Here is an 18,524-nt window from a genome sequence, read left to right on the forward strand (position 1 = left end):
AACTTATTAAAAAGTAGCGTTTTATTGAAAAAGTGAAAATTTGACCTTATAACCTATAAAAGCGTTTAATGATATTTTAATTTATCAAGTCATGCAAAAATAATTGCCCCGAACTCTCTATAGAATTTTTACTACCATAAATTTAAATGAAAAATTTAAAGGGAGAAGTTATTTTCATCCTTACCCATGTGAGCATTTCTATTAAACAAAGTTCGACGTACTTTCAATAAAGAAGTTAGATGTTGTTCGAAGTTCGACGTACTCTGAATAAAGAGGTTAGACGTTCGAATTTCGAATTCCATTTTAAGAAAAGTATTGTATTTATTATAATAATAAGAAAATTACCATTAAAAATATTCTTTAAGAATATGAGGTGATATTTAATATAAAATATTAATAAGAAAAAAAGAAAAAAAAAAACCCAGAAAGCAAAATACTTTGTACTAGCTTTCTCTTGAAAAAGGAAAAAAACAAACAAACAAAGAGAGCGAAAAGCCCTCCCGTCCTCCTCCTATAAAACCACTTTCAAGAAGCCATTGTTGCGTCCACCAAACCCTTTCCTTCAAAAACCAGACTCACTTCTTCATCTTCTTCATCTTCTTCGAATCTTTCTTCCCTTCTCTCAAAATCTCCTCATCCATGGCGGCCACTACTTCCCCTACCTCCTTTCTTCTTCAGAATCCACATCGCCACCATGTCAAATCTTCCATTTCCACCTCTCACTTCAACACCCTCCCTCTCCCTTCTACCTCTCCAAAGCGCATCTCAATCTCCTGTGTAGCGTCCACCACCACCTCTGTCGGGATCCAAAGTCCCTCTTCGTCGCAGATTCCTTCCGATGATCGGGTCTTCAACTTCGCCGCTGGCCCTGCCACCTTGCCGGAGACTGTCCTGAGAAAGGCTGAGTCTGAGCTCTTCAACTGGCGCGGATCTGGCATGAGCGTTATGGAAATGAGCCACAGAGGTAAAGATTTCACATCCATAATCCAGAAGGCCGAATCAGATCTCCGTAGCCTTCTGGATATTCCCTCCGATTATGCCGTTTTGTTCTTGCAGGGTGGCGCCACCACTCAATTCGCTGCGATCCCTTTGAATCTGTGTAAGCCTGACGACACCGTCGATTATGTCGTCACTGGTTCATGGAGCGACAAGGCCTTCAAAGAGGCTCAGAAATACTGTAAACCTAAGGTAATTTGGTCCGGCAAATCGGAAAAATACACCAAAATCCCTGCATTTGAGGATCTGGAACAAAGCCCTAATGCCAAATATATGCATATTTGTGCAAACGAGACCATCCATGGAGTTGAATTCAAGAACTACCCAAATCCGAAGAGCCTCTTGGTGGCTGATATGTCCTCCAATTTCTGCTCGAAGCCTGTGGACATATCCAAATTTGGGATAATTTATGCAGGAGCACAGAAGAATGTAGGGCCATCTGGGGTCACCATTGTAATCATCAGGAAGGATCTGATCGGTGGAGCACAAGAGATCACTCCAGTGATGTTGGACTACAAGATCCACCATGAAAACTCGTCGCTCTACAACACCCCACCTTGCTATGGCATCTACATGTGTGGATTGGTATTTGAAGATCTGCTGGCACAGGGGGGGCTAAAGGAGGTGGAGAAGAAGAACAAGAAGAAGGCCGAGATCCTTTACGAGGCAATCAACGAGAGCAACGGGTTCTACCGGTGCCCGGTCGAGCCGTCGGTGAGGTCATTGATGAATGTACCATTTACTCTAGAGAAGGCAGAACTGGAAGGTGAGTTTGTGAAGGAAGCAGCGAAGGAGAAGATGGTTCAGCTGAAGGGACATAGATCAGTGGGAGGAATGAGAGCTTCAATATACAATGCAATGCCATTGGCTGGAGTGGAGAAATTGGTTGCTTTCATGAAGGAATTCCAGGGAAGGCATGCTTGATAATATCATACAATGTGAGATGTAATTTGCAGGTCTGAAGTGAAATGATGCTGGATCTTTGTCTTGTTTTGGGTTTTGTTTCTTTATTTTGTTGGTGATCCTGCTGGATCTTTGTTTGTCCAATGTGGGGGTGGGGAGTTGTGTTGTTTAGTGGGGTTTTTGAGATAAATTTTCACATGAGGATTTTTGATCTTCTGCAGAAAAAAGATGAGTAGTAGTAGTAGTTTAGGCTGATGATTATATAATAATCGAAGCTTTTGAGTCAATAATTTCTAAAGGCTGCCATATCAATCAAGGATTTCACTCTATAATAAGCTCACACTTTTTTCCTTTTTTTTAACCCTCCTGTATGGAAGATCTCCGAGCTATTTCTTGGATCCAAAAGAGATTTTTCTTGGATCCAAAAATCTGGAGCTCCTTGTTGTTTGAGAGATAACAAATCTAGTCTTTCCCTAAGATTTCGAATATCTGTCTCGAATTCAAGTTGATTATGTTTTGTGAAGTATTGTAATTTTTATGAGTGATGAATGTCCCAAATTCAAGTTGATTATGTTTTGTGAAGTATTGTAATTTTTATGAGTGATATGAATGATTTATAAAGCATTAAGCATATGTATGAAAAATAATTAATAAATTTTTTTATTTTTATTAAAATTTATGAATTTAGAGTGAAGTTTGATTTTTTCTAAAATTTAATTTAATATAATGAAAAAAAGACTTGGATGGAAAATTAAAACCAAAACCCTATATTCAAATCACCACCTTGAGGACAATATAAAGTACACATAATAGAAGGATCCAAGGAACCAAGGCTTTATTACTCACTGTTCTATGAAAATGTCAAATTCTATTCTAATTCAATGTCACAAATGTAGTACAAAAAATTCACAACTGAACTTAGGTAGCACGTCAAGTTTAAAATAATGAGTCTTGTGAAACTTACCGTTTCCTTCAACCGACGGCGACCAACGACTTGGGCAACGGCGTCGACGTAGGTGAGCGAGTGGTGTGCAAAGAGGCACGACAATCTTCCTTGTCTCGGGATTGGCCAGTGCCTGGAGCAGCAGTCAATGAAGGCAAGAGACAGTGACAATGGCGCTGGTGCAGGTGGGGAAGCAGTGCCGTTGGCTGCAGTGGTGGTCGCACAACATGCGGGAAGGAGAAGGAGAAAGTAGAAGAAGCGGTGGCCCTGCTAGGCAGCTTGGCCTCATTTAGGGCTGCATGGCATGCGTGAGAGGAGGAAGGGTTGGACAGCCGAGCTGGCTGCTGCTAGAGTTTTTAGAATTCTTGGCATGACAGCAATTTTCAAAAACACAAAATAAAATAGCTCTCCAGATCTGAATAAACATCCCAATCAGATTGCCCCACCAACCCAACTTCAAAACGATGGCCTACTAAATTCAATTCATTTACCTGTAAGTGATCAATTTCGTTCACTTCCAAACACAAGGAGAAAAGAATCCCTCAATAGGTTCAAATGTAGCCAGCAAACTATGAACAAAAAAATCACTGCATGCATAATATATTAGAGAACATTTTCATGAAATTACAGCACTCCTGCCTCCTCCTCCTCTCAGAAGATAAATATAAATTTCTCTCCCTCTCTTTCATGTTCCATGTAGATCTTATCTTAATCTATATGGTAACAATTCTCTGTAGATTCTCATTTTGGCATGAAAGAATGGTTTCTTACAAGAAACAGTTCTGAATTCTTACAGTTACGGCAACTCTGCATGTCTGCCGGCAGTTGAAGAGAACATTTGCTCAAGCCACAGTGGCAGACGTTGAACCTGCAAAGTGCTGAGAAATTTTCAAGAGGCTCCCTCTCATCTGTCATGAGAATGCAAATCTTGAGAAGAGAGAGAGAGCAGATCCTGAAGAATCGGGGCTCGGAGGAACATCGGCCGAAGATCGGTAGGCTAGTTGACATTTGTGTGTCTGTATAATAAGCACATCCACCAAAATTATTCACCATAGATGAGATGTGACTATTAAAAAAAAATGAGGCCAGGGTAAAATGTTTTTTTTTTTTTTTTGGGTTAAAGTTCATTACCATTTCCTTGTATTCATTTTTCATGCCCATAATTGATTACAGATTTAGAACTATAGAGACTCGTATAAACTTTAGGAATGCAAGCCCACCAACCAAATTTTGAGAGCATGTCAATAATTCTGAAACATGATCATATTCCTATTATTTTAGGTGATCCTTATAATATAAGCCTTACAATGGTTTTCTACTTTCAGTTCCATGGGTTCTTCTAACTGCTCTTGATAATTGGCCATATTTAAGAAAGTAAAACACAATATTTACTGATGATTCAGAGGATAGAGATATGATATAATAGAAAGCATATACAACCTCTTCCGGACTAAACTGGAGGAGCATGGCAACCACAGGCAGCAGAGCTTCTACTTCACCTAATAAGAGATAAAATTGAGGACATGAAAACGTGAAAAGGGTGTAAAATAAATAAAAGCCTAATATCAATCAATATTTAAACCCATAAATTGGAACAAGGATAGTAATTGAAAAGGATTGGTTTTTTCAAAGCAGAAAAAAGTTATACTGTACCGGTTTCTAGGAGCTTCAAGATGACATTCTTCAGATATGTCATGTCTACACCCTCCCTCCTCTGTGATCTTTCCATATCACGAAATTCAGCCTTTAACATTGCTTGCTACACCCATGAAATAATGTTTAAATTTCACACCAAAAATATTAGTAGTAGATCTACAATGACACGAACTATAAACATATTAAAAATTGGATCAATTTGGACTTAGTTTTACCTGTTGGCTATGCAGACGATTCTCCCGTTCCAGCTCCTCAATCTCTTCCTATAAATACAGAATTATTAGAATCATAATCTAGAAAATGAAATACAAATTATCTCAATCAGTGAATCAAATACTTGAAGAGCTAAGATATGCCGCTGTGATTGGGTCAGTTGTTCTTCCCTCTGAGCCTGCTGCCTTGCTAAAACCTGGTTAAGGGACGAAAAATAGGAAACAATCATGAATAAGTTCACTATGTTTTAGATCCAGCTACTTCCACGTAAAATAATACATCAAAGAAGTATTATTATTATTTTTGTAAAAGGTGTGGATTCAAATCTACTACTCTTTTAGTCGATGATATATGGCTAAATCAGTCAAGTTATGCTAACATTGGCAAATCATGCAAACTAATTTTAAAAAATCATAAATTTTATATAGCAATGGCAGTAAGCAACCATGGGGTCACATATACAAGTAAGAGAAAGAAAAGAAAAATTCCAAGTTAGACACCTTGATAGGAGAGAAATGGATAATGTAATTTAAACTTGACTATATATTTTAATTAATAAAACTTCTACTACAAAAATGATATTACAAACAAATATAAGTTACAACACATTTTTATGAGAGAACGTTGTACATACCAGAATCTGTTGTTCGGCAATGGAGGCGCTCAAATTTGATGAACCTTGTTGTTGAGTAGCTGATACCAGTTGAAGAAAAAGAACGTTAGGATTTCAATGGCCAGTTTTAGTCAATTGTCCAACTTCATTCGGTTATTACAGTATCAAATATGAGCAGCAAATGAATAGGGACAAAAAAAAATTCCTACCTGCAGTATTATCAATTTTATCTGCCTGAGATGATTATAGAAGACAAGGGTCAGTAATGAGTATAGAAAGCACTATAAAAATTTTCAAAAAATTACAACCAAAAGTAGTAGAAATAAACATACGGGAGGTTTTGATTCCAAAGATTGGCGAAGATTTTTATTATCATCTAAAAGCCTAGAAATTTCGGTATCCTTTTCCTCGATCATTCTATCGGCAAGATCACGGAATGAGTTATGCTCCTCCTATAGATTGCACAGCAAAGTAAGAACTTGAGGATAAAATTATTTTAGCACAAGTCACAAGAAACAAAAAAACAAGAGAGAAGTATAATACTTGCCTTCAACTTTCTGTACCCTTGTTTCAACTCTTCAAATTCCTTTTTGACATCTTGCTTAGAGGATTCTTCAAACTGAAATTTCAGAGCTTCACATCTGACTGCACATAAAATGATACGATAAATAATCTTCTTTGCAACAACTAATGATACTACTCTATCACTCTGTAAAGGAAAACCAAGAAATACTATCATTCACACTGCAGATATTACTTACTTCGCCATGATTCTTCCAAGTTCTGAAGGCTATGTTCCCAAGCTTCCTTTTCCGAATGAAGGTGCAAATTAGCAGATTCAAGCCTCTTTTCCAGGCTCTTAATATTTTCCGTAGCGTCATTGAGGGCTGAATCTCTGTTACAAATGGAATTAAGATGTTATCTTTTTCTTAAAAATGCTGTCAAACTCATAAAACTTCGGCTAAACCTTATGGGGATAGATCAAAGTGAGTAAGTGACACATAAAACAAAATAGTCTTTAGATGTAATGACAAAAATTGGCCATCATCAGAATATTTTTGGGCTGTCTAAGAAATCCTTCTCACCTAAAAATACAATGGGATATCCATGAGAAATATTAAATCACACTCGATGGCATTCATACATTTCATTTTACTAATGTATAATTCTAGGTTTTCTCAAACAAATAGAATTCGAAGGGAATTCCTATCTCTGTCCAGGTCAGTGGGTTCTTCGTAAGCACAATGAAGAACGGCAATTCACATTTTTATCCATCGTCCAATCTCTCATCAGTATTGACAGGATGTCCAATACATCTTCTTTAAGTGCCATTCGTTCCCCCTGTTTGTGTTAAGAATTTTGTTCATCAGGTGCTTGACAGACACCCAAAAGCAAGGCTACAGTGCTTTCACTATGGTAATTAGGGCATCAATTTGGGAAATATGACTATAAAGAAATAGAGGATCTTCATCAGGGAGGACGCACTATGCCCACCATCAGGTTATTTTTGTTTACTTTCTTAAATGTTCAAGATAAAAACAATCGATAACTACCTTCCCCTTTATAAATGTCAATTGGAGAGATTTTTTGTAATTCCTTTCGATTAAGTTTGGTGGTTGTCTTATCTTCCCAGTTCCATGTACGTGAATACCTATGGTATATATTGATTTGTCCCACGATCGAGGCATGCAACTGACGCTAATCATTCATGCTACATCTTTAAATGCACCCAACATTCAAATCAACCTCAGGTGGTATAACTGCTACCGAAGTTGCAATTTAAATTTGTAGCAACCGTCCTGGAGAAGATGAAAAATTAAAAGAATGAATCTCAAGCATAAGACTACCTTTCTCGGAGTTCTTTATCATTATTTTCCAAAGCATTTTGAAGATCTAGCTGAGACTGATCCTTTTCAGCATATGCCAACGCGATTTCCTTTTCAGCCTCCTATAATGCAAAGTTTGATAATTGAAGAGAGCTCATAAATCAACATGGTTATTAACTTTACTTTTAGGTGTGTCCTCACCTTCAATGCTTCCTCAAGAGCTTTAATTTGGTCAGAGTCCACAGCAGCGGCTACCTCTGCTTCCTTCTTCTGAAGGAGTGCATGAGCACGAACCTTGTATGAAGAAAATTCATTTCCAAGGCGATTCCTCTGCAAGAATAAAGAAATTGCATCAAGCCAATTCTGATTTTAAGTAGATGTTGAAGGGAAGAAATATCACTAAAAAAATCCATTTATGGGTAAAAAAAATAGTAAATTTATATCTGTTACAGCATCGAACTTCGGTAAAACAGGTTCTAGGTTTGTTAGGTAACTGAACAGTCACTGCTGATAGATTGATGGAATGCCTGATATCAGATGAAGAATAAATAGAAAAAAAATGAAGCACTCGAAGACTATTTCATTAAATATTGGAGAACAAGAAATGCACAGTGAAATCTGAGCATGCAAAAGAGTGGAAGAAGTTACTCAACAAAATATTAGAGAACAAGCATACCTCTAGGACTATTCCTCTGAAAGATGCTATTATTTTATCTTTTCACATTTCTATTTGGGGTAGGAAACAAAAATTTCATTGAAGATATGAAATATTACATATGTGGGAGTTCATCCCATAAACAGAACCTATCAAATGGCATTAAAAAAATAACGAAAGTTTTTGGCACTTTAGCCTTCCAAATGTGCTCAAATGTAAGGGCTGGAGGAGCAACAAGTTGAAAATTCTTTCGTCAAGCGAGAGGTAATTAATTCAAGAAAGAGCCAAATTTCATCATATAGGTAATGAAACAACCGATGAGTTTTAAACAAACCAATAGCAAAGAGATTCTAAATCACAATCTGAGGAACCTGGAAGCCTCCTTGAGCAAGTCAAGCTCGAAGGCAGAATAGAAACCTCACACCTGACTGGCCCTGTTCCATTATTTTTAGCCTCTGCCCATTAACAATTAATTGTAATAGACTAACCTATTATCTTCTATGCCTATTCCTATACTCACCCGTTATCTCCTACTATCTGCTAAATCTTCCCTATACCAAAACAATTGCCAGCCTCATCATCCAGGCTCGTAAGACCATCTTCAACGGCTCAATGAGTTACCAACAAGGAAAATAATAAATAGATAAGTAAATTGGAATGATTAAAATGATCGCAGATTCTAGTGGTTTATCATACCTCCTCTTTGATAGTCAGTAGTTCAGCATCTCTCGCACTCAACATCCGTGTTTTTGCAGAAACTTCCAGTTCCAGCTGACCTGCCCAACAAACAAGAACGCAACATTTTGTCTGTTTCTTTTCAATATAAGAATCATCAACAAAAGTCAACAGGACTTCTTCTCATACTCCTCATTTTAGCAGCTTCAATTTCAGCACGGATGCAATTGCTCTCAGCAACCTCTAACTTCATTTTAAGCGCCTCTGAAGAAGCTTGCCACACCTCCTTTTCTTTCTCCTGTAGCATTATACAACTATGAATCTACGATTATAAAGCTGAAATTTGCATTCAAACTGAACCTAAAAAAGGCCGTGACAACCATTGTGAAAAGAATAAGGTAGAGATGAAAACGCAAGTCAGATCAACATGTATTCTCTAAAATAAACTAATATATCAGAAGAATGTCAACCTCGGCAATCTTATCCACAACATAAAATAAAGAGGTAAGTTACACCATCTGAATGTGCCTGCTCATGTTATAAGCAATCTTTTTCCTTTCTTTCATCCTCATGGATTCTCATGAACATCTTGCCCGTCAAGTCCTTAATATTGATAGAGAACATTTTAGTGGCTACAGAACTAAATAAAGTGTTTGCAAAAGAACGTAACTAAAGAGTCAAAATGGTAGTGGTACGGAATGTGTAAAAAAGTTCAGTATATAACGTTCCTAATTCATTTGCAGAAGAGAGAGAATGACGTTGATAAATTTTCAAGAGTTCAAAGTTCAAACCAAAGAGCCTACATGTTCATTTCTCAGGTGAGCAAGCTCTCCTTTTACAGTTTCCGTAGCAGCTTTATGTCTTGCTGCCTCACCACTTGATGCTGCATCCATCTCTGCAATCTTTGATTCTTTCTCCGCAACTAATTCCTGGAAAATATATTCTTACAATCTTCACTAACAGGCAAAAATAAAAATTTAGAACTATCACACAACGGTATAAAAAAAGGAGAATTATATTGCAACCAGAACTAACTCCCTTATACTTTCATTACAAGCCTTGTCTAGGTACAATTTAAGAAATTAACCCGCCCCTTCCTTCCTTGTCGAATCATCCACTACCTCTTAGCTAAGTCCTTTTTTTCATTTAATAACTGGGGTGTGTGCATCATAGATAAACTACAATTTGAATTAACTCTTACCTGTAGAGAAGAAATCGTTTCTGTAGCTTTATTTCTATCAGATAAAGCATCAGAAAGTTGCATTTGCAAGCTCTCCAAGCTCTGGATGAAAACAAAAAACACAGATGATAATTGGAAGATAATAGGACGAATAGAAAGCATGAAATTCATTCAACATATATGCCTTGCCTTCTGATGTTTTGCAGAAAGGTCAGCTAGTGAAGCTTGCCTTTTCTCCTCAGCAGCTTGAAGCATTTTCTTCCCGTCTTCCAGCATCTGAAACACAGAGTTGAAACACATCGTTGTAGGATAAATATTTCAAAAGCCCTCCAGTTATTTCAAAGTAAAGGTATCAATGAAATTTTGGTATTTGATGAATTCATAAATCAGGAAAGTAAAATTATAATAAAGAAAAACACTAATTATGAATTTTCAATTTAATATCTAGTTCTTCTTTTTGATACGATGCAGGAGTCATTTAATCACTTATTCATCTATTATGGTTTCATTTTACAGACTAAACTACTATTCAAACTCAATTTTTGTTATGCCTTCAAAGGATGTGCATTTACTACTTCGTTGGGACAGTTTTGGTGGTCTTCCAAGCAATGGCTGCATAGGTATTGAAAATATGTCCTTTTTTCACTTTGTTGGGCCAAATACTTAAAGTATACGTTTACTTACAGAAGTTACTCTTTTTGAAAATTCTTAGTCTTCCCCTAATCCTAAATCCTAATTTTTTACAGAAATTTTTTTCTAAATACTTGAGGATTACATTTACCCCTGCGCATAAAATTAGTAAACCATTGACCATCATCCAGTTCTTATCATGAGAAATTGGTAAAATACAATAATGATAAGGTCAATAATTAAAATGATTTAGAATATTTTTTTTACACAGTGAGAGTGATGTCAAAAAGCTTTCCGACACAAAGCATAATATAATACCTGGTCCTTCTCCGCAAGGGACTGCTGCAATGCCTCAATTGCACTTTCTTTAGGCTCCAATGAGTGTCGCAATTCTTCTATGTTATCTCGAAGCCTGTGCATTAGCGATGTCCATACATGTAAGAATTATAAAAACATAATATAGTTGACCGTATAAAATTATTAAACTATTATAATTGGTTCAACAGATAAAGTCAGCGGCATCTGGTTCTTATTAGAAAAAATGGTCTATTATCTAGAAAAGTTCCAGGTTAATCACCCATAATTGCTATACTAAATTTAGAAGTAAAATCTAATTTTTCTGCCAATATGAATTTGAAGCATCTGAGGATATTTTCATAATTTAACTCCAAACAGATTATTCATATAGAGACAACAGTCAGGGTTCCTACTGCAAGATAGATTGAGAATTTGACAAAAACTGGAATAATTTTTAAAAAAATCATAAAGTGTCCCCTGAAAATGGAGTAGCTAGCAAAATACTTGGAATCAAAATCATAATTTCCTACCTTAATCCCCTTTGGCCAAAAGAAAATATTAATAATATAGGATTCATCATCCAAACAGACACTCAGCCATGAACAGAGAAAAACACTATTCAACATGGTAGTTTCTAAATTCAAACCATAAAGTTATAATAATAATAATAAAAATAAATAAAAAGTCACAGAGATTTTACTTATTGTTTGCACTTCTTAATTGTTGCCTCTCTGCATCTATTGCTTTCAATGCTTCATTAGCTTGTTGCCGAGTGCGTTCTAGTTCTTGTTGCAGTGCAGTCTGCTGGGATGTTGCGCGCTCTGCTCTTTCATTAACATCACGAAATCGAGCCTCAAGGTCATCTTTTTCCTGCAAGGTTTAAGCATACCATCAAAACAAGCAAAGTGATTTCTCAAAGTTTATGTACACGCTTGGATGTCTTACAAATACACCTTCCTTTCCCCTCCAACATAAAGAAGAAGGAAGAAGACTGGAAGCAACATTGCAAGAACAACTTGACCCATAAAAGCAACAGGATTAAGTTACTCTTCAGTTTGAAAAAAAATGACATGAGACACATAAAATGATCTCTTAAGAAAAAGTTACAAGATAAATTAAGAATAATATACTTCAGCTTTGATACAACATTTTTAACAGATTATTTGGCCAAACATAAAGCATTTAATTTTCGCCAAAACACATGCATTATATTGAATATAACCAATCGAATAAAACACAAAAAGATCAAGGTAATCCATACATCTAAGAAATTGCTCGGATATGCAAGAATAGTAACAGAAATATACAATCCTCTGTTAGAAGTTCCCACACACTTACTGACATGGTAATCATAAAACTTTGATCTCAAAAACAGTGTAGATAGAAGATGCAATAGGATACAGTTAAATAAGCACAAGGAATACAGCAAACACCTTCTGAACATCTTGAATACGCTGTTTTGCACGTTTATGCAGCCTGCTAAATTTTGAGTCCAGGTCAGAATATTTCTCATCACGTTCTTTTATTTCTTGCTCCAACTTCTGTTGAGCTACATAAAAAAACATTTATCTGCTATAAAATTAACGCAAGAAGTTTCCATTTTGAAAATTCTAAAACAATCTCAACCAATTACAATTTACGTTCAGGTCAGATCGGACCTTCGACCAGCCTAGCAGAAAGCTCTTGAACTTTTGCATCTTCTTCTGAATCGGCTTCTCGGAGATGCTGCAAAGCTTGCTCTGCTGCTCCTCGTGTCTGCTTTTCCTCCAAAAGTTCTTTACTCAAAGACTCAATTCTTTCTTGAAGTTCCTTCAAATCAATGGATTCTCCATCTGTCGAATCAATTTCTTCGGTTCGTTCTGGCACATTCTCCACATTCTGGAGAATTTTTATGCTTTCTAACCGAGACATTAAGTATTCATTTTGAGATTTCATATCGATAACCATTTGTACAAGCTCGTCATGATCATCGGAGCATTTATCGCCATCAGAAAACCTATCTTCCACAACAACATGGCCATTGCCCTTATGGTTCACGCCGGATTTCAGCTCCTCAGACATTGTCCCCGGAGTTTCACTAACATCACCTTCCTCCGAAGACATTGTTCCACTACTCAATTTCACCGCTCAAACCAAATAAGAAATCAATCCGCAAGAACAAAATCGAAGACTAATTAATTCAATTGAAACGCACTGCACAATTATTCACTCCAGCAGTTTCGTTGCCGAATCACAGAAATCTTGGAACAAAATCCAGATCATACCTCGTTCCCGCACTCGACGTGCTTACAAAAGAAAACAAAAAACGGAGATCTTTAAATCACAGCGTGCAATTGGAGAATAAATGTCTAGAGAAATAACAGTACCTTGTATCAAGAAGATAGAAAATGGCAGCCGGAGATCTATCACGGCGGGTACGGGAAGAGGCAAAAGAGAGAAAGATTGAGATCTGTGGCGCTGAATTTGTTATTGATAAATCTGTCCGCTGCAGATGAGACGCTAGCAGAAAAATTCAGTTGGTCGCCACTCTTTCATCGGAAACGTCCGATGAGCGTCAGCTGGAACCGGATTCTACTTGGTAATTATTCCTCCCGCGAGCGACTTCACTGCATCTCTATTTATACTTCTCGTTTTCATTTCACAATTTCACTCATTCTCCTTAAATTATTAGTTATTAAATTTTACGTATGCTTCATTTCAAATTCATTTCTTTAAAAAATATATGATATTGAAACTTTTAATTTTATAAAATTCAGATTAATAGATTCTTAAAATTTAAAAACTTTACTAAATATTTAATATAATGTGTATATTTATTATATAATTATGTTTAATAGGTCCATAAATTCAATTTATTCTGGTGTCTTTTCTCCGTTCTTAGAATTTAAAATTTTATTAAATATAAGAATAAAAGTTATGTTATTACATATAAAAATTCCATTTTTAATTTTATATTTTTAAAATATTTACAAATTTATTAAATATGAAAATTAAAATTAATAGGTTAATATTTATTAAACCCAAAATAAAAAATTACGACATTAAAATTTCAAATGTAACAGTCCAAACCAACTATTAATATATATTTTCCATCGGACAGCTTTAAAACATGCCTTTTGGAGGCCCAACACTTCACTTGTACATCACTTCATGTCTGGCTCTACCGTTTGTAACTGTTCAAGCCCAAAGCTAGTAAATATGGCACATCACCTTCTAGTGTCTAGCTCAATACCATTTGTAACAGTTAAGCCCAAAGCTAGTAAATATTGCACATCACCCAACTAGCTCAATACTATTGGTAACAGTTCAAGCCCAAAGCTAGTAGATATTGCACATCAGTGTCTGGCTCAATACCATTTGTAACAGTTCAAACCCAAATCTAGTAAATATGGTCTATTTTGGCCAATTACATAAGTATCACAGCTCTTTTTTCTTAATAGAAATAAATACAATAAATATCTCTTTCTTTCTAACTTAATATCTCTTCAACTATATATATATATGCTTTAATCTTATAATAATTTAATTATTAAGATATATACGTTAAATTGACCTGTGAAAAGTTTAAACCTCCCACTTTTCACATATTAAATTAAAAAAGAAAGAACATGCATCGATAATTTTAAAAAATATAATGCGACAAATTTGCTACCATAAACATATTTAACATCACATAATTATTTAACCAATAATTTAAATTTCAAATGAAATACTTCCAATTAAATATATAATAACAATAGTAATAATAATAATAATAATACAAAAAAGTAATTTACTTGTTGACAATTATTAATCGATAATTATTAACTAAATGATGCAAATGACTTTGACGTTGATATGGAAATAAAATTTTCAAATTTTTTAATTCAATTTAATTATAAAATAAAATTTTCAAAAAAATTTAATTCAAATTTAATTATAACACGCAGCTTTAATAATCAAACCATAGACTAATTAAAATTCAAAAGTTTGAATTTTATTTTTAATTAAATTAATTCCCAAATAGTCGGTATTAAAAATTACTGTTATTATTAATTATTATTTATATAGAACATAAATGGTCGGTACGTGTCATTTTCTTACAGGTCACCAGAGTTGGACCATGGGCAACCGGCGGTTCTAGCAGGATACCGGTCCAAATTCAGGCGAAGAATGCCGGGAAACACGAAAGATCCACAGTAGAGATGGTTTTTAATCTTCAATCCGGTGGTTATCATCGACAATCCGTAATCATAATACCAAGCAACTTGTTTCCCTTCAAGATTCACGGCCACCGCGCCGCCGTTCTTCTCCAAGTTCGGCCGCCACCCGTGCCTCCTCGTTATCGCCATTATCTTCCTTATCACCGGATATTTCAGAGCAAGGTACCAAAAACTCGTCATCTCCTACAAATTCAACCGTTAATTTTATGAACTACAATAGCATGATATTATCTACTTTGAATATGACTATTTTGGGCTTCTCAAAAGGCCTCCCATGATCCTGCGCTATGCCCAAAAGGATCCCTGAGGCCTATGGAGGGTGCCCTCGAACAGTCTCCCTTTAATCGAGACTCGACTCCTTTTCTAGAGTTCTCGAACAAAGTACACTCTTTGTTCGATAATCGAGTCACTTTTGACTACACTTTCGAGACTCACAACTTCTTTGCTCGATACTTGAGAATTCTATTGACATTGTTAACTTAAGGGTATGGCTCTGATATCATGTTAGGAATCACGACCCTCCACAATGATATGATATTATCCCCCTTGAGCATAAATTCTCATGACTTTGTTTTGGGCTTCCCAGAATGCCTCGTACCAAGAGAGATGTATTCTTTTCTTATAAACTCACGATCATTCCCTAAATTAGTCAAAAGTTCTCAACAAATTACCGTCGCAAGTCCAATCCAGAAATGACCATGGCCGTCATATTTGATGTTGTCTGGCGTTCCTGGTAAGTTATCCACGAATTTCTCAATACTTCCTTTGCGATCTCCGGCGATGTAATATTTTCTACATCTTCTTCTGCAATTTTCAAGGATCGAAGACTATCAATTTTATGTTCAATAGATTTATTCAAACAATCAAAGAATACGTACAGAGGAGTTTCGCAGAAGACGACGAAGTCTTGGCTGGGAGCGACCGCGACGCCATTGGCAAAATAGAGGTCTCCTACGAGAAGTTCGGTGGTTTTAGTGGTTGGATCGTAGCCTAAGAGTCGACCAAGCGGCCTGCCTTCTAACATATCGAAGATGAAATTATGGAGTCGATATTTAGACGAAGCGTCGGTGAAATAAACCGTGCCGTCGTCGGCCACATCGACACCGTCGGTCAGCTGGAATTTTAGGCCGCCGGCCTCCGTGGTTAAGGTCTCCACCACTCCCTCTTTGCTCACCTTCAACAGCCCCTGCATCAAATTTTCATAACCAAACGCCGTTAACTTTATTCCCAAGGGCATTTTCGGAAAAATAAAATAAAATAGTTAATTTTCATTTGGTGACAAAAATTAATTTCTTTTTTTATAATTACAATAAATTATTAAGATATATATATTGGAGGTTGATATCCTCAACTAAAAAAAATAAAAATAAAATAGAATAAAATTTAAATAAAAATTTTAATTTTTGCTAATTTACCTAAAAAAATATATAATTTTTCTTAAACTCATTAATTTTAATAAAATAAAATTTGATAGTACACAAATTAATCATTAAATAATATTGTCAAAATCATTAATTTCAAAAAAAAAATCTAAATTTTGTTATTTTCTAAAATTTTATTAATTTTATATCGTAAACATATTTTTAATTTATTAGAATTTGACAAGTTAAAAATAAATTTTTTTGACTCGCAAAAATAAATAAATAAATTTAAAATTAAATTATAAATTTGAAAAAATTAAAGTTTAATTTTTATAACCTTAAAATTAGAAATTCATCTACATAATTGCATTATTGGAATTATTTCCAAAATTCTGGCTTTATTGGATGAACTAAACCGTAAGTTAACGGAAAGAACATAAAAGAGAAATTTACAGTGTCGTACCTTGTCAGCGTCGGCGACAAAAACAGAGCCGTCATGTCCCAAAGCGACACCGAGAGGGCGGCCGCCGGTGAACGCCCATTTCTCCACCGCCGAGTCATTCAATCTAACTCGCTTCAACCACCCATCCGAATCTCCCGTGTAAACGAGCCCCAAATCCGAGTCATAAGCAAAGTCCTCCGGTGCCTTCAGCTCCGCTACCCCGACCCTCTCCGCCCCCTGCAGCATCCTACCGTTGCACTCCTCCACCGCTTCCACCGCCCGACTCAGCTCCTCCGCCGGCAGCGAAGCCGGGTCGAAAGGGTCGAGTTTGTAAAAGACGACGGCTGTGGCTACGAGAGCAACCGCCGTGATTTTTAGAGCCAGCGGCATGCTGCGGAACGGCGGCGGGTTGTTCGACTCGGGCATTGACTCAGTCTGTGTTAAAGAGGCGGTGGGATTTATGAATAGAGAGACCAATTATATTGGTTGGGCTGACATTTGCTTTTGGGTTAGTTGTTAGGCCAATAAAATACTATATCTATATATCTATATAGATATATATTAATGGGTGGTATATCTTTTAAATATTTTTTTCTAAATAATATAAAATATTAATTTTTTCATGCATCCGAGAGTCGACTGAGAAGGTTTTCTAAATTTAATTAATGGAAATAGTGTCCCTTACTTATATATTCTTGATTTTCTAAATCTGAGACTCTAACAATTCTCAATACTCTTCATGTCTTCCATTTAGTTTTTTATTTTTTTTGCAACTCGTGTCGGGCTGATTTTTTGCCTTCCCATCTTTTAGCTTCTTTCTCTTGTGGTTGATGGCATCTGACGGGTTTGATGCAATGTTGGTTTTATCAAGCTTGTCAACCTATCAAGTTGTAGAACTGATGTGACAAGTGTTTTCACTTTGACATACATTTTTTTTACCTCTTATGGTGCATATGGTGCACAAGCCTTGTGCAAGAACGATGACTATTGATAGGGGTTGACATTTGACCTGTAACTCTCATTCCCCTTCAACTATCAAACTACTACCTTTAGCCATGTCTTAAATCTAGGGAACTGGGAACTGAGACTTGGGCAATCAATTATTGGTCCCGTGCATGTCAATCTCTTGGTCTACCACTTCTTCGTCGGTCCTAGAGGTCTTTAAGGGTTTGACCATGCCTCTTTTAGGGTTATCAATTGAACTGAGTCAATTTTTTTTTTTGGACGTATGAAATAACTTAGCCACCTAGCTAAGTTTTAATCACAACGATATTTGTGCATATTAAAATATCCATAATGAATGCTTATAACTCGTATCAAAATCAATCATAGAAGAAAGAGGCCAAGCCAAATAATTAATAGGGCGTATTAGGTTCAACAATGGATAACCAACTTAACAGTACTCTTCTAATGCAATTGTGGTTATGAAGTTTTGATGAGTCGATATACTTATTATGGTGCACATATTTTTTGAAAAAATCACACAAGGAGTGAATGGACGAGTTGACAGCACATGTTCATTTGTTGTTTGGTACACATAATAGTGGTCCCTTTTCGATTTCAAATAACATTAAGCTCTTATAATAATTGAACATTGATGTGTTAAGTTTCAGTAGAGATGTCTATAAAGGGATACGAATGTGGAAGACTTTCTAATTCTTATTCTTACGAGATTCTCACTCGCAAGGTAAAGAATTGAGAATATAATTCATGTTTAACCAACAAGGACAAAACTCTTTCTATCCGCTCTCTATTTTCCATTTAGATAAGATTTTTCTACCCTATTTAAAGTCGAGACTCCAATGTGGTGATCCTCTAAGTTAAATAGACATCTCTTGCTATCAGCCAAAACACTAACATTGAATTTTTCATGAAAATGGAGTCGGTCGAGCCGTGTAATTTATGAAAATGGGTCAAGTTCACCATTCAATT

The 18,524-nt window shown here is 35.9% G+C and overlaps 3 protein-coding genes across 5 annotated transcripts; 1 reads left to right on the forward strand and 2 right to left on the reverse strand.

Moving 5' to 3' along the window:
- The first annotated feature begins 544 nt into the window (after positions 1 to 544).
- On the forward strand, positions 545 to 2,189 carry LOC111800399 (Pyridoxal phosphate (PLP)-dependent transferases superfamily protein). The gene has a single exon (XM_023684075.2). It carries the CDS (start codon positions 640 to 642, stop codon positions 1,918 to 1,920), a length of 1,281 nt encoding a protein of 426 aa, XP_023539843.2. The 5' UTR covers positions 545 to 639; the 3' UTR covers positions 1,921 to 2,189.
- Positions 2,190 to 3,414: 1,225 nt separating this feature from the next.
- On the reverse strand, positions 3,415 to 13,193 carry ATGRIP (Golgi-localized GRIP domain-containing protein). Of its 3 annotated transcripts, none has more exons than XM_023684308.2 (22): positions 12,954 to 13,193; positions 12,246 to 12,697; positions 12,021 to 12,136; positions 11,288 to 11,457; positions 10,609 to 10,702; positions 9,850 to 9,936; positions 9,682 to 9,762; positions 9,284 to 9,409; positions 8,670 to 8,778; positions 8,502 to 8,581; positions 7,352 to 7,480; positions 7,172 to 7,272; positions 6,086 to 6,219; positions 5,872 to 5,969; positions 5,657 to 5,776; positions 5,534 to 5,558; positions 5,346 to 5,404; positions 4,836 to 4,907; positions 4,714 to 4,761; positions 4,496 to 4,601; positions 4,283 to 4,341; positions 3,415 to 3,858 (listed from the first exon to the last, which is right to left on the reverse strand). In XM_023684308.2, exons 2-22 carry the CDS (start codon positions 12,688 to 12,690, stop codon positions 3,754 to 3,756), a joined length of 2,364 nt encoding a protein of 787 aa, XP_023540076.2. In that variant the 5' UTR covers positions 12,691 to 12,697; positions 12,954 to 13,193; the 3' UTR covers positions 3,415 to 3,753. The 3 variants fall into 3 exon arrangements, with proteins under 3 accessions (XP_023540076.2, XP_023540075.2, XP_023540077.2); XM_023684307.2 differs by having other exon boundaries at positions 12,246 to 12,872; XM_023684309.2 differs by lacking the exon at positions 12,954 to 13,193 and having other exon boundaries at positions 12,021 to 12,128; positions 12,246 to 12,417.
- A 1,404-nt stretch (positions 13,194 to 14,597) lies between these two features.
- On the reverse strand, positions 14,598 to 17,120 carry LOC111800560 (protein STRICTOSIDINE SYNTHASE-LIKE 6). The gene is made up of 4 exons (XM_023684310.2): positions 16,614 to 17,120; positions 15,668 to 15,975; positions 15,461 to 15,593; positions 14,598 to 14,972 (listed from the first exon to the last, which is right to left on the reverse strand). The coding sequence occupies exons 1-4, from the start codon at positions 17,016 to 17,018 to the stop codon at positions 14,667 to 14,669; spliced, it is 1,152 nt and encodes a 383-aa protein (XP_023540078.2). The 5' UTR covers positions 17,019 to 17,120; the 3' UTR covers positions 14,598 to 14,666.
- Between the last annotated feature and the right edge of the window lie 1,404 nt (positions 17,121 to 18,524).

The sequence above is a fragment of the Cucurbita pepo genome, chromosome 8, assembly GCF_057944985.1.
Source record: "Cucurbita pepo subsp. pepo isolate OVF chromosome 8, ASM5794498v1, whole genome shotgun sequence".
Classification (NCBI taxonomy): Eukaryota; Viridiplantae; Streptophyta; class Magnoliopsida; order Cucurbitales; family Cucurbitaceae; genus Cucurbita; species Cucurbita pepo.